The sequence below is a fragment of the Clupea harengus genome, chromosome 20 (assembly GCF_900700415.2).
Source record: "Clupea harengus chromosome 20, Ch_v2.0.2, whole genome shotgun sequence".
Taxonomy (NCBI): Eukaryota; Metazoa; Chordata; class Actinopteri; order Clupeiformes; family Clupeidae; genus Clupea; species Clupea harengus.
The window spans coordinates 26,409,266-26,422,735 of record NC_045171.1 but is presented as its reverse complement, the minus strand read 5'-3'; the positions used below and the strand labels follow the sequence as shown (position 1 = coordinate 26,422,735).

Sequence of the window (13,470 nt, the reverse complement as noted above, 5' to 3'; positions counted from 1 at the left end):
GCTCGCCTCAATAATGTCAGGGGTTCATTTGACACCTCATACTATTGTACCATTCCACCATTAATCAGAATATTCTAAATGTTTCACATTTGTTTTTTACCCATTTTAGTAAGACTATTATTTCATTAGACTAAGTTTCAATACTAGTCAATACAATACTTAGAATACTGTGTCAGAACAGTGTCATTCTTTTTGAGTGCTAAAACAATGCCTCCCAGTCGTCTGAATATATTTCTAGTGGACTACTAAAAATAACGAAAGGTAAAGAGGGTAAACAAGCATTGTACTATCTTATGTGCAGATACCTGTCCAGATACCTAGGATAAATATTTACTGTTTTATTTTTAACAAAGGAAACAGGATGCACAACAGTTTTATATCAAGATAAACAATCTACGGTGAGTGTGCGGCCCTCTGGAGCATCCCGTGGACGTGAAACAGACTATGCCTTTTCAACACTGCTTTACATTGGAAGAGTTCTTCATTCATGATTCCTCTCATCCACCTCCATCTGCTGCTGATAGTTCGCTCCGTCTGTCTGGCTGATGGGGCCTATGGCCACAGAACTACTATGAAGTCCCAGGACCATTGGACACCTGATAGGTTTCTCCTAGTTGAAAGGTGAAGGGCGTGGCACGTCCCTTGCACTGGGAACATGATGATATTAAACATGGGGAAGCTGGGGAGGTTCGACCTACTGAACAGGCGGTGGGGCCGTTATGAAAACAATGGCAAAGAAACAGAGATATCCATGTTAAACACTGTGCTTATGGTTTATTGTTTAACAAAAAAAGACTTATTTAGTAGGATTTTAGTTTTGGGTTATTTCTTTCTTTGCCAGGTGCAAGAAGTCATGAGAACTCACAATAGTTCAATTTATTTAGAAATGCATTTATGTCATTCTAGAATTTCAGGAATTTAACCATTACATATACTTTGAATGCTTTGAAGACAATTCATTACATCAAATGGATCCCTTAGAACATCATTTTCTCTTTAGATGAAAATTCAAGGCTCAGGATTTCTATTCACGTCAGTTTAGGTGTAGAGTGTCTTAAAACCTCCCGTCGGGTCCGCCCGCGAGGTGCCATGTTTGCAGAAGAGTGTATATATATATATATATTGCTGTCACAGATTCATTAAGAGGAGCGAGCACACAAGGGACGTGAGCTCAGACGATGGAGAAGCTCAGCTTTGAAGGCAAAGGTATTACACTTTCACCATTCACTGCAGCATAGATTGGGTGCAGATTTCAACTGTTTATGCTGCACAGATTTATCATATCAAATGTGTGTGTGTGTGTGTGTGTGTGTGTGTGTGTGTAGGGGGGGTTGTTCAGCAAGTAGTTGTGCTGAATTTATTAAAATGCTTCTAAAAGTAAGGTTGTTTCCTGTGAACCTTAACCAAATCAAATCAAATCAAATCAAATCGAATCAAAATCTGAATCCTGTCTGTCTGACAAAACAGCACTTTATTTTCTTTCAATCCGTATTTGTGCCCACAGCAAGACGAGCGAGCCCAGCCCTCTCCCCTCGGGCCAGGAGGGCAGCCAGATAAGACTCGGGCTAGAACAATTGCTGGAAGCTGAGGACTGAAAGGAGTGGGCTTTTAAGACGTTTTCTTTTTGAATCCACTGTGCAGGACACAATGAGAGGGTCCACACACTTCTGTGTGCACAGCTAGATTTCTTTCTTTTGGCTAAAGAATAAAATCCTTGTTATAACAACGACCTTCATCCAGAAAACAAACACTTTGACCAGGGAGAGGAGCAAAGGCCTGTAATGTCTGTGTAAATTATATTCCATTGATGAACTGCACTTGCACTGTAGTTAGCCTGTAAAATAGACCACTTATCTCTTGTTTACTGGGATTATTACTCATGTATGAGCACAATTCTAGGCTTATATTGCTTTTTAGTGTTGTGAAATGATTTCCATGGGATTGAAGTTATAGCACACATTCAAAGTGGCGGAAGATGGCCCTTTCCGAACAGTACATTTGGTGAAAGACGAATCAGTATAACTATATTTCTTAAAACCTATACAGGTACAGTAGGCTATTTTTAGGGTATGCGGGAAGTTTATATGCACATAGTTTCAGAGCCTTGTTGCAATCTAACCTAGAGCCAGAAAAAAAAATGACTTTAATACAAGAACTGTGCTGAATTCTGTTTTATTAATTTATGGCTATGAAAATACAAGCCTGTTCACGTCGTTCAAGTTCACGTTGATCGAGATTATGTGCAACTGGTGCAAATGTGTTTATTTCCAAATCAGATGCGCCACCGCGTGGACATAAGAAATATTGCAATTCAGACAGCACAATTTTCTGAATGGGGAGTTGTAGAATGAATAATTTGGCTCAAGAGCTTCTCAAAAGTGCATTTCAGGGTTTGTGAAATTAAATTACATGGCTTATGGCATTGTTTTGCTTGTTGTGTTGTATGGTTAATGTAATTTGCTGGCTTTATTTTATTATTCATTCGTTTTAATAAATACATAAAAAAAAACGTCTCAAGATACGTCCGCTTCTCTGGAATAAATGAGATAAAACTGGGAGGCGCAGCATCCTCATAAGTGGGTTGTGTGGTCATGAACCTCTCGCTCACAAAATGCAAGGGGCATGTACGCCCTCGCAAGTGTGTGGCCACGAACTTCTCATTCGCAAAATACATAGTTACACCAACCAATCCCAGACATTTAAAAAAAAAAAATGTCATCTATTCTCGTCTTGTAATCTTCACTGCAGCAGGCTAGGCGTCACCCTAATATTTCATCTCTCAATCTAGCTTTAAGGTATAACCTCTGGTTTCTGAGTTAATCGTTATTGCTATTTCCCATCTGCTCTGGTTTGTGGTCTTAGCATTGCGATCTCACTTGCTAACATTGCAATCACCCTTAGCCTACAGAGCAGTAGTCCCATGCCTTGTATAGATATGTATTCATACCACATACACTCATGACAGAGCGAGCAAAAACGTTACATTAATTTAGGGAAAGATAGACTAGCGCTCGTGAGGAAAGAGCTGTTCCGACTGATGCCTGCTAGTTCCAGAAAGGTCCTCGAAATAATTTGCTATAAATGTTCAAATTGTGCTGTGTCATTAAAAACTGGACATTCAATAAGGGAAGCAATTGTTAGAAACTACTTTTGACTGGTTCATCTCTAATTATTGTGTCACTGTAAATTAATGAATCTGTGTCCTCTTGGCAATTTTCCACTGTGTTAGCGCTGTCTGATCAATGTCATACGGACGGAACATGCTGCAGTAAGCATAAAGAGCCAGTTCAGCAAGTTCCCCTCTACATACTGAGAAGAACTGAGTCCTCTTGGGCAGACTTCTACAGGCAAACTTGATTTACTTCGGAGTAGAATACAACAGGCAAGGATCTCTTATCTGCCCATGGAGCTTGAGTTTGATTTCGTCTATAAAATGTGTCAAAACTAACATGATATTTACTTTGGACACCAGCCTCCAGCCTCCGTTTCTGTGCTATACTGGTATAGCGAAGAGCATGAAACTAAAATGTATGTTACTAAACAGACTATCCACTATCCACATAACACTGTGAAAGGATGCTGTCATTTTTAATCAAATTGAACACTGAACACTTAAGTAAATAGAGTGGATCATTTGTCCATTCACACAGTTTTTACATATATATGTATACAGTATGTATTTGAAATGTATCTTTTTTTAAGATAGAGAAAGAAAAAGACAAGATGCCCACTACCCAAATGACCAACTCTACTGCCATAATACCAATTTCATGGTATTGAGGAATCAAAGAGGGTACAGATTTATAAGTTACCTACGTGACACATGAACATTTTTGATATAGTTTAATCACACAGATACATTCATCATGAGCCCCTATTGTGTCCCAAGCTGAGTGTGGGCAGTAGACTGGACGAATGGAACAGTATATATTATTTCAGCCACCCACTCTTACTAACACCACCATGTCTGATGGCTACTGTACAATCCAGAACAGAAGCACAGATCATGCCCACTCTTACTAACAGCACCATGTCTGATGGCTACTGTACAATCCAGAACAGAAGCACAGATCATGCCCAAACACCACTATGTCTGATGGCTACTGTACAATCCAGAACAGAAGCAGAGATCATGCCAAAACACCACCATGTCTGATGGCTACTGTACAATCCAGAACAGAAGCAGAGATCATGCCCAAACACCACTATGTCTGATGGCTACTGTACAATCCAGAACAGAAGCATAAATCATGCCCAAAATTGGATGCAGGAAGCATGTTTAACCTCTGGTTATGTTCTTTTTCCCCACAATCCATAATATCTTTGTTTATACTCCTACTGAACTGAGATAGTTATATAGTTACAGTTATAGATAAGGTATTTAGCAGATGCTTTTATCCAAAGCGTTTATAACACTGTCTTCAAGAGGCACTGTTTCTGCTCAGGATCACGCTCACACACGTTTACTGTTTGCTCCTGAAAGCTACTAGCTAGCAGTTGAAAAAAGTTGAAAATGCTGTGTAAATTGCATGTCCCAATACCAAGCTTTAGACACTAAATTATTAACGACAGAGAGAGGAAGTTTAGTATGTATTAAGGGTTCTGACAGTCGTCAACACCTTGTTTCATTTATGTTCAGCACTAACAATGACCTTAATCTTTCTATGCATTTAGGTGGATTTTCTTATTGTTTGTGGTTCTATGGTGTGTGCTGTTTTTGGTCAATAGATGTGGCTGACATTGAGACATTGATGGCCGATTGCTGTGGGTAACTGTTGCCTCACATACTTGCTCTGGTGCAATTCATTTCCGTTTCATCTCTCTATTAATGCATCCGGGTGAATATAGGGGGGGCCCAACTGCTTTGGGCTGACTGGGTAAAGAGATAGAGGTATAGGGAGGGGGGTAGGAAAGGGTGAGAAGAGAGAATCAGAAGCAAGCAGATGGATTCGTACACACATCAGGATAAAACACATGTGGCAATACACCTACAACTCCGGCGATAAACAAACTTGTCGACGAGGCGGGGATTTTGGATATAGGCTTGGTGACATTCTTCTCTGATAGGGAACATCTGAATGCACCATCACAAACAACACAAACCAAATCTGCCCAAGTCACATTTATCTGTCTGGCAAAATACATCCCGTTCACGGAAGAGTGGGGCATTGCCTACATATTCTGTATTAGCAAGGAAGCAGGAGCAAACGGTGTTATGGGTTAATGCAATTAATATAGGCCTGTCTGGGATATCCTTGAAGTTGACACAAGAATACAATTTTTTTTTAAAGGTTTAACCCCTTGAGCATCTGGGAAGAGGTAGTCTAATTTGTCCGACTTGAATTATGTTCAGTCTGCTGTAAATTGAACGTCATCCACAATGTTGACATCTTATTTCTATGCTGTTCTTTCCCTGGAATATCCCATATCGTTAGTCTATCCACACTTAGTCACCAGTAGCCTCGTGGTTCACAAATGAATACCTTTAATTCCACTCTCTCCCTTTGATCCAACAGGCTTTCAGGCCAGGCTTATGGGGCGCCAAGTGGGATAGACCTTATTTTGTAGACAGAATGCACTCTGTGCTACTTAATGCATTAATTTATTACGAAACAATGTAACACCAAAATGGCAACCATTTTGTCCATGGAACATTGAACACATTCTTTCCTATACAGAAAAGCTTTTCCTATTGTGGGCCAAAAGCTGAATGCACTTCCCACTTTGCGGATAAAATTAAAAAATGAATTATATATGAAGTAAAAACTGAAGACAAATATAGCTGGTAGTTTTGACATGAACTATGTTGTAGTCTTATCAGATAAACAACTGCTATAGAAGTGGATTGAATCTAATGGTGCATAGAGTTCTAATTGCACATTGAAAGTAAATAGGTGATGATCTGATATGGCATTTTGAGGTAGAACTATTAGATGGCCAATGTCTAAGCCACATGTTAATACCAGATCACTGGTGTGGTTGCAGTGATGAGCCATATGTTTATACCAGATACGTGAAGGGCATGTTTACATGTTGGGAAAATCCTACTGTTTATTCAGCCATCTTTCAGTGTGGGCTTTAATATATATGGTAGAAATAGCATTTTGTTTAAAAATTCAATTGACAAATAAAATCATTAGACTTTGAAAGGTTCTTACTGTATGTTATTCCGGTATCTTCTGGCAAGGTAAATCTCATCAGTAGCCAGGAGGACCTAAAGAACTACATGATTGTTAATGAGTTGTTGTAACGATCAGTGTTTTGTACAGGACTCAATAGCAGACTCAGAGACAGGGGTAAAGAGTAAATCAAACGTTTTACTTTCTGAGTTCGGTACACGATAAGGCAGTCCAATAATAAGCAAACAAATCCAACAAGTGGCAGGCAGCGGCAGGGGTCGATGTAGCTCCAGTCCAGGTTCGGTACACAGGTAGACGGTAGATGATCAGGCAGAGGTACAAGTAGGGAAGAGGCAAAAGTAGAGTCGATAAGGCAGGCAGGGATCGGTATCATGAGGAAAAGTATTAACATGAGAAATCGCTGGGACGCTAAGAACACGAAGGAAACTCAGACGAACGGGCAACAAGACAACAAGAACACACAGACTATATACACAAGGTGATTAGGGACAGGTGACAACAATCATGACGGGACAGACAACCAACAAGGCGGAGCACACACAAGGGCAGGGCGTGAGATATCTGAAACGAGAGGAGAGATGAGTAGACAAACAAATAGTGTTCTAGAAGTATCTGGCAGCTTTTTGTTGGTTGTTTTTCAGTTTGTTTGCATTTATTTATTAAGAAGAAGAAGAAGGTCAGGGGTGTTGAACCCAGGTCCAAATGGCTATATCGGTCCTGAGGCACACAAGAAGAGATTTCTGAAATTGGACATAAGTGATTGACCAGAGAGCAAATGGATTTACTCTTGACTGAATGATTTATTGCGTGATATTGCTTGTTGAACCAGCATCAGCAATGCTGAGAACGCCTGAAGAACAAACTAAGGTGGTGAGAAGTCAACTGGGCATTAGGAGATTTTGTCAGATATCTGCTGACGGCTTTATCTGGTCTTGTGTGCAAAGTGAGGACTCTGCGATGGGAGGCACAGTTAAGCCCATTCTGAGTTTCTGCCCCAGCATGCTTCACTCCACTCATGCTCACAACATAAACAACTGTGTATGACATACTTTTGGTTTGTTTGAAATTCCAATTCTTGTTTTAAAGGTGCAATATGTAGATTTTGTTGACAAAAAACCCTATAACTATGCTATTTTGTAGGCATTATGAAAATACAGTTCTCAAGGTGATACGTGCTTTTTTCCGACCTTGTGCAAAACTTCCATCCTTGTCTCGGACGCCAGAGATCCATCACGTGATTATCCCTACTGAACGCTAAACTTCTGTCTATATAAACCTTGTGCGATGTGTTTATCATTGCTTCACTTTCAGCCTTGTGCTGGGAGTGAGCCTGATTGTAATTGTTGTTGTCGTTTGTCTAATAAATATACTTATACGCAGCTCCGGAGTCCTGAGGTAACTAGGGTGAATTTTCACCTAACAGCACCTTTAAGGACTATGCACTGATCATATATCATGCGTATAATGACATACTTATTCAGGTTAGACAGAAAAGCTACACAATTCGGTAAAATGTCTACAAATTCTACATTTAAAAAATCTTATCTTTCCATAGTGTATTAAGTATGTTATATAGTGTTAAGTCCAGTCAATTTTACATATTTATCCCATTTTAATATTACAGTCGCCTGTGTTTTCGTTGAAAGTTGTCCCAATGTTTGGGCCTTGCCATCCCAATGACACAGCATGCCAATCTCTCTCCAGCATTTCCATGAAGGAGGCTTCCTGCATCACCGCCACGACCCAGGTCATCTTCCTTGGCATGGACCACCACCGACCTGCCAAGAACTGATGGGCCACCAAAGAGTGTGGCATCAGAATCCAGTGTCTGCTGAATCTTCCCATTCAAGGGCAGGAAGTGGCCAAAGTCTCCTGGATGGTCTGGATGGTTAACTGAGAGGGGGTTGTAGTGACCACCAGTGGAGGAGCAGCCCTCACTCAGGTCCCCGTACTGGTGGATGTGGATGGCTCTGTGCTGTCCATCAGGAGCAGGGAAGCCATGTAGGTTGATGACCACACTCAAATTACCGCCAGCATGCTCCTGCTTGAACATCACTTGCCCATAAATCTTTGGCATGCCGGTGGTGAGTTTGGAATTCGGCCGCATTCTGCATGTAGCATAGAGAGTCCCATTGTTTTCTGTAAGCTCAAGAGGACCCATCTCATTTTTGGATGGAATCGTCAATGAAACATGTATGACAGCCACAAAGGACCATAAGCAGTAGATATCGATAATAATTCGCCATTCTGACCACACCTAAAGAAGAGAGGTGAGAAGAGAGGAGAGATTAGTTAGCATAAAGGCTATTATGTTTTGCATGCCAAGTGATTCATTCCCCTCTGTGAGAATGCAGGTTGCTATTCAACTTCGATAAAATAAAAGTTCCCGATTGATTAAGATGGAGGTTGCTTTTCAAACTGACTGTGCTAACTGCTGATCTGCTGCATTAGCTCACAAAATAAGTTTAAATTACTTTTTAAGCTTTGACATGCGGACAAATGCCTAAGTAGAGTAGAAAGGAAGACAGAAGGTGCATACATGTTGTCGGAGGTAAAGCATGCAGAATATAGGACATGGAATTGCTAAACAATGCAAGTAGCTACTAGGCCTACTTGTTCAACTCGTGCCATGACATGTTCAAAATTGCGATCTCCGCTTCCCTAGTCTAACGCGGTCCACACTGGCTACGATAACCTACTTCAAGCGATAAGCATTGTTTCTAAAAGCTTGTAATTCGAGTTATATCAACCATGTATGAACAATGTTTAAATAAACTACTACCTGGAAGAAATATGTCGTTTCAGCTGATGATTCAGAGACGTGGAAGCAGGCACGTGCACAGATTGACCCCGAGTGGTGCTCAAGTACCTGCCCTTTTGACCTGGATGAGAAAAGTGCCCCTTCTGCTGGAGCCCAATTTTTTCTTCATTCATCAATATTTAAGAATAAAAATTACTCTCTCTCTGTCATCAATTCCCCCCAAATGTGTTTTGATATCTGACGGGGCATTTATTTTTAGTTCTTGTGAGAATTTCGCCCCGACATGCTCCGCGGCGCTCACAAGCCCCTACCGCGCCCCTCCCTCCTCCTCCTCCACTTCGTGCTCATGCAGTGCTGAGCGCCAGGCCAAACGGCTGCAGCCTACTTCTTCTCTGACCTGCAGCATCAGACAAACAGGTAATGACGGTGTTTGTGCAATCCCCCGACGTTGTTTGGTGATAATTTAACCACAACATTAGCGCCACTGAAAACATTACGTCGCAACTGGTCCGACGTTTCCTAAAAAATAAACAAACAAAAAAAAGTTTAATTACATTTTGTTCATGAAATCCACTCTGAATCCACACTTCTGAATATAATTAATTTTTTTTTATCAAAGTTATCCCAATCTTACCAAAAAACAACACATAACCAACTGAAAGTTTGATCCAGATCAAAACCAAGACTGGATTACGTAATCTAAGCATATTTCAGAATCCTTTTTTTCTTTTGAATAACCCATTTTCAATATTAGATCAAATAGCAAAGGTTAAAGGTAATTATCCGATCAGAGCAGAGCAGACACGACCTGCATATTAAAATATGTTTATCACTAAGAAACAGGTCTGAAGTGTTCCTAGCGCTCGAGCCTAGAGCTCCATCATTGCTCGTGCCTCCTCTGACGTGAGGGCATCCCTCAACATCTCGTGCACGTTACAAGGTTGATTTAATGAATGCAACTAAATGTTATAAGCTGGCTAGCCAAACGTCTTAAGTATTCGTAGGCCAACTAACCATAATTTACGGACATGGAGCCATCAGTCTCAATTGTGAAAGGTACAGTATATCGTAGAACATTCTACATATCCTTAATAATGTCAAGAGTATAAATTATAACTTACCTTTAACCTTTGCTAGTTGGCTCAGCGAACCAAGATGCAAGTTGTAGCTAGCTAACTAGCTAACAGTTAACCGGTCTTTGCGTGGATAGAAGTTGAACGTTAACGTTAACAGAAGTTGAACAGAAGTTAAAACATAACGTCATTAGAACAATATTTTATTAATATAAGTAGCCCAAATACTTTAAACAATTTACTTATTCTGGCCAGGAATATCAAGTAAAATATGTTTCTCTGTCTTCTTTCTTCAAAGTAAAATCAAAGTAACAGTTTAATTACCGGTAGTTACTACATTATGTTAACTTAGCTAATGTTAGCCATGCTGTTATTCAAATTGCTGGTCAAATGGATTAGGGTCTAAACACAAACTAACGTGACCTAATGTTATGTCTTGTTTTGTCTCCGATCTTCCCAGAACTTGCAGAACAATTAACCCTTGAACAAAGCCACATTAATGTAGATGACGTGATCGAAAGGCTTTTCCAGGAGGTGTCCTTTGACAAATCTTTCGGACCTTTGGATCCTCAGGTAAAATAGATGGATTAGCTAAACTTTAATATACAGATCCCAACATACATTGTGTGTCTTTCAACGTGAACGAATGACAAGCTTAGATTGACTGATTCTGTAGATGGAGGAGATAGCCATACAGCTTTGGAACTGGGCAGTGACCAAGCGAGTGGGCCCAGAAATAAATGAACATCAGAGGGCAAAAGGTGAGGTGTGGCCCCTTTTTCTCTTATTCTTTCTCTTTGTACAGTAGAGAGAGTAAATAAAATGAAGCTTTGTCACTGTCACTGTCCATAACATGCTCTATCCAAAATTAATAAATCACATTGAGAACTAGACCCCCCTCCTCTAAATCCGCTTCTTATTTTTACTAACCACCTAAAAAAAGGATACTGAAAATGGCAAAAATAAATACCTGAAATAAATACCTGACTCCTTTGCATGTTTGCTAGTGCGTCATGTGGCGTGTAAGTTGGTACATTCATGTGGCCAGGAGAATCCACCAGAAAACGCCATCCGCATGAACATTCTGGTTAGTTCACCCTCCCACCCACATAGGTGTTAAGGATGAAGATGATGGTCACCCTCTGAAAACTATGTCTTATGATGCAGTAACACTCATCAAACAGTAATATTCATGCTGTCTAGTCCAGTTGTAATATCCTTTCATGTTCTTCAGATAGCAAGCAAAACTGGCAGGACATGGCTTGACTGTAAAAAGCCTAACTTGGCAGATGAGTTCCTCAGCCTGGCTGTGAAGGTAAGGGGAATTGAAAGCTGGTCTCTGCATTCACATAAGGGAAATGTTTGTCTTGTGAAGGAAAACCTTCATCAAATATTTCAACTCACAGGAGAAACGGGTGTCATTGTTCCTTGCTGCAATGTCAAGTTTCCCGCAAAATATAAACAGCAGTTGGTTAAAAGCTTTTCAGAGCTTTAGTCTGCCTATCCTGTTTTCACTAATCTTGTGGCCCTTTTGGTGTGACTGTTGATTTCACAGAGCCTGGAGAGACTTTACAGCAGATTAATATCCCGTGGAGATGGAGATTCAGATATCAACATGCCCAAAGCAGACGTGGAGAAGGACCTGCTGCGGGTGCTGTCTTATCAAGCTGAATCTGTAAGCCAAATCAACACAAACAACACAACACAAAAACATCACAGATGTAAAGGCATGTTCACTCAGTGCATTTCTTCTTTAGTCACTCTTCATCAGACTTCTTTTATGTCCATGTAGGCTGTTGCTCAGGACAGACATCAGGAGGCTGTTGAGTGTCTGCTGCGCTGTAGAGAGATGCTCCAGCGGCTGCCCAAAGAGGTACATCACCCCTCATCTCCAATCTGTACCAGTCATACAAATATCAATATAGAAAATGAGATGTTGTTGGATTACTGGACGATAGATGGAATTTATATAATTACTGCCAATATCCTTAGGTCCTTTCAAAACTACTTGGATTTAAGAGCCCGTACCCATTCTCTAGTGTGCTCCGTTCTGTAGAAGAATGGGTTATGATAGTTGGTGCTTATGCTCCTCAAATGGATAGTGCCCTGAGAAGAAAAGTTAGAACAGTCTTAAAGAGGGCCAAATACCAGGAACTGGTTATAGAGTACAGTTGCTGAGAACTGAATATTTCAGTGGAGGCTACAGCACATTCATAGGTCAATTAAGTGAAATGATTCATGATCGTGACAAGACACCAGAGGTATTTAAGTTCTGGAAGGTTGGTAGATGTTAATTCTTGCCCTTGAGTAATACTGTACATGTTGGTTTTTAGACTGGCTATCTGTCTCTAATGTGTTACAACTTTGGAGTTGACTCCTACAATCAAAGGAAATATGAGGAAAGTTCGTTTTGGTTGAGGTAAGTTTTGAGGGAAATTCCAGTATGAGTTTAAAACACAATGCAGACACATGAAATAGAGAAACTGTATCATGTTGCCAAGCACACAGAATATTTTGTTGGTGTGGTATTTTCACTAGTACATGACAATCTATGTTAGCCCATATTTCTTGCATGTCAAAAATACTCTGATACTCTGTAAACTTGTATTCTTCAGAAATACAGTTCTATGACCAGGTTTAGCGGTCATACAAGCAGTGATTTGAAATCTTCCGTGGTAATTGGTGTGATTTAGATTGAATGAAAATAAACAGATCATATTACAGTGATGTTACTTGGGGAAATATTCCCAATTCTAATTGTTATTTGCTATGGCAAGTGCCACCTGCTTTTTAGTTTAACTTCATTTCCAAATTCATTGAAGGTTTTGGCATGAAATGCAAACTCTGTGGGACATGAAGTCATTGTTTTGTGTGCTATTGTGTTCTCCAGTCAGAGTTATGACATCGGGAAGATGAATGTGAATTACTCCCCAGGGACTAAAGTGCAAGTAAGGACATAATATAGACTGCTTTGTGTCTGCTCTGCATGCTAGAACAAGATTCATATTGGGCATGTTTGGGTTTACATTCAAGGAAAATAAAGAGACAATATATGATGGCATACATAGCGCTTGTGGGTTTGCATGCAATATGAACTTTTTCAACAGGCAAAAGTATTGAGGCTCCTTGCAACAGTATATGTTGAGTGGGATTGTCAGCGGTTTAAGGAGAAAGCTCTGAGTGCCATCAGCTTAGCCAATAAGGTACTGGCTTTAAAAAGGGTTTTTCAGTACTCTAAACTTTAGGGTGGAAGACAGCTCCCCTTGACGGAGGTCAACATGTCTGTTTGTGCCAGGAGTGCATCTACCCCGCTGGGCTGTACCTGAAGATCCGCATCCTGCTGAGGAGTGGAGCCCCTGAGGAGCAGGTCAGAGCAGGTGAGGCAGTGCCGCCTAGTGGTGCTGAAGAGGAATCACTTGTTTTTGTTTACCACTGCTGACCACGCCTTGGAGTGTTTGTGATAACTATGTGTTTCCTGTTGTCTTGTGGGTTGACA

The 13,470-nt window shown here is 40.5% G+C and overlaps 2 protein-coding genes across 2 annotated transcripts in view; one reads left to right on the top strand and one right to left on the bottom strand.

The window, feature by feature from the left end:
• Nucleotides 1-7,739: 7,739 nt before the first annotated feature.
• Nucleotides 7,740-9,024, bottom strand: LOC105913115 (superoxide dismutase 3). The gene is made up of 2 exons (XM_012842138.2): nt 8,923-9,024; nt 7,740-8,397 (listed from the first exon to the last, which is right to left on the bottom strand). The coding sequence occupies exon 2, from the start codon at nt 8,299-8,301 to the stop codon at nt 7,759-7,761; it is 543 nt and encodes a 180-aa protein (XP_012697592.2). The 5' UTR covers nt 8,302-8,397; nt 8,923-9,024; the 3' UTR covers nt 7,740-7,758.
• An 817-nt stretch (nt 9,025-9,841) lies between these two features.
• LOC116225290 (testis-expressed protein 11-like) overlaps nt 9,842-13,470 on the top strand; it is an 8,386-nt gene continuing 4,757 nt past the window's right edge. Inside the window, exons 1-11 of the mRNA XM_042710783.1 lie at nt 9,842-9,957; nt 10,435-10,547; nt 10,651-10,735; nt 10,982-11,061; nt 11,209-11,289; nt 11,530-11,649; nt 11,767-11,847; nt 12,308-12,393; nt 12,865-12,922; nt 13,082-13,177; nt 13,270-13,351. Of these exons, the coding sequence (XP_042566717.1) occupies nt 9,930-9,957; nt 10,435-10,547; nt 10,651-10,735; nt 10,982-11,061; nt 11,209-11,289; nt 11,530-11,649; nt 11,767-11,847; nt 12,308-12,393; nt 12,865-12,922; nt 13,082-13,177; nt 13,270-13,351 (910 nt within the window). The 5' untranslated portion in view covers nt 9,842-9,929. The remainder of the gene's footprint in view (nt 9,958-10,434; nt 10,548-10,650; nt 10,736-10,981; nt 11,062-11,208; nt 11,290-11,529; nt 11,650-11,766; nt 11,848-12,307; nt 12,394-12,864; nt 12,923-13,081; nt 13,178-13,269; nt 13,352-13,470) is intronic.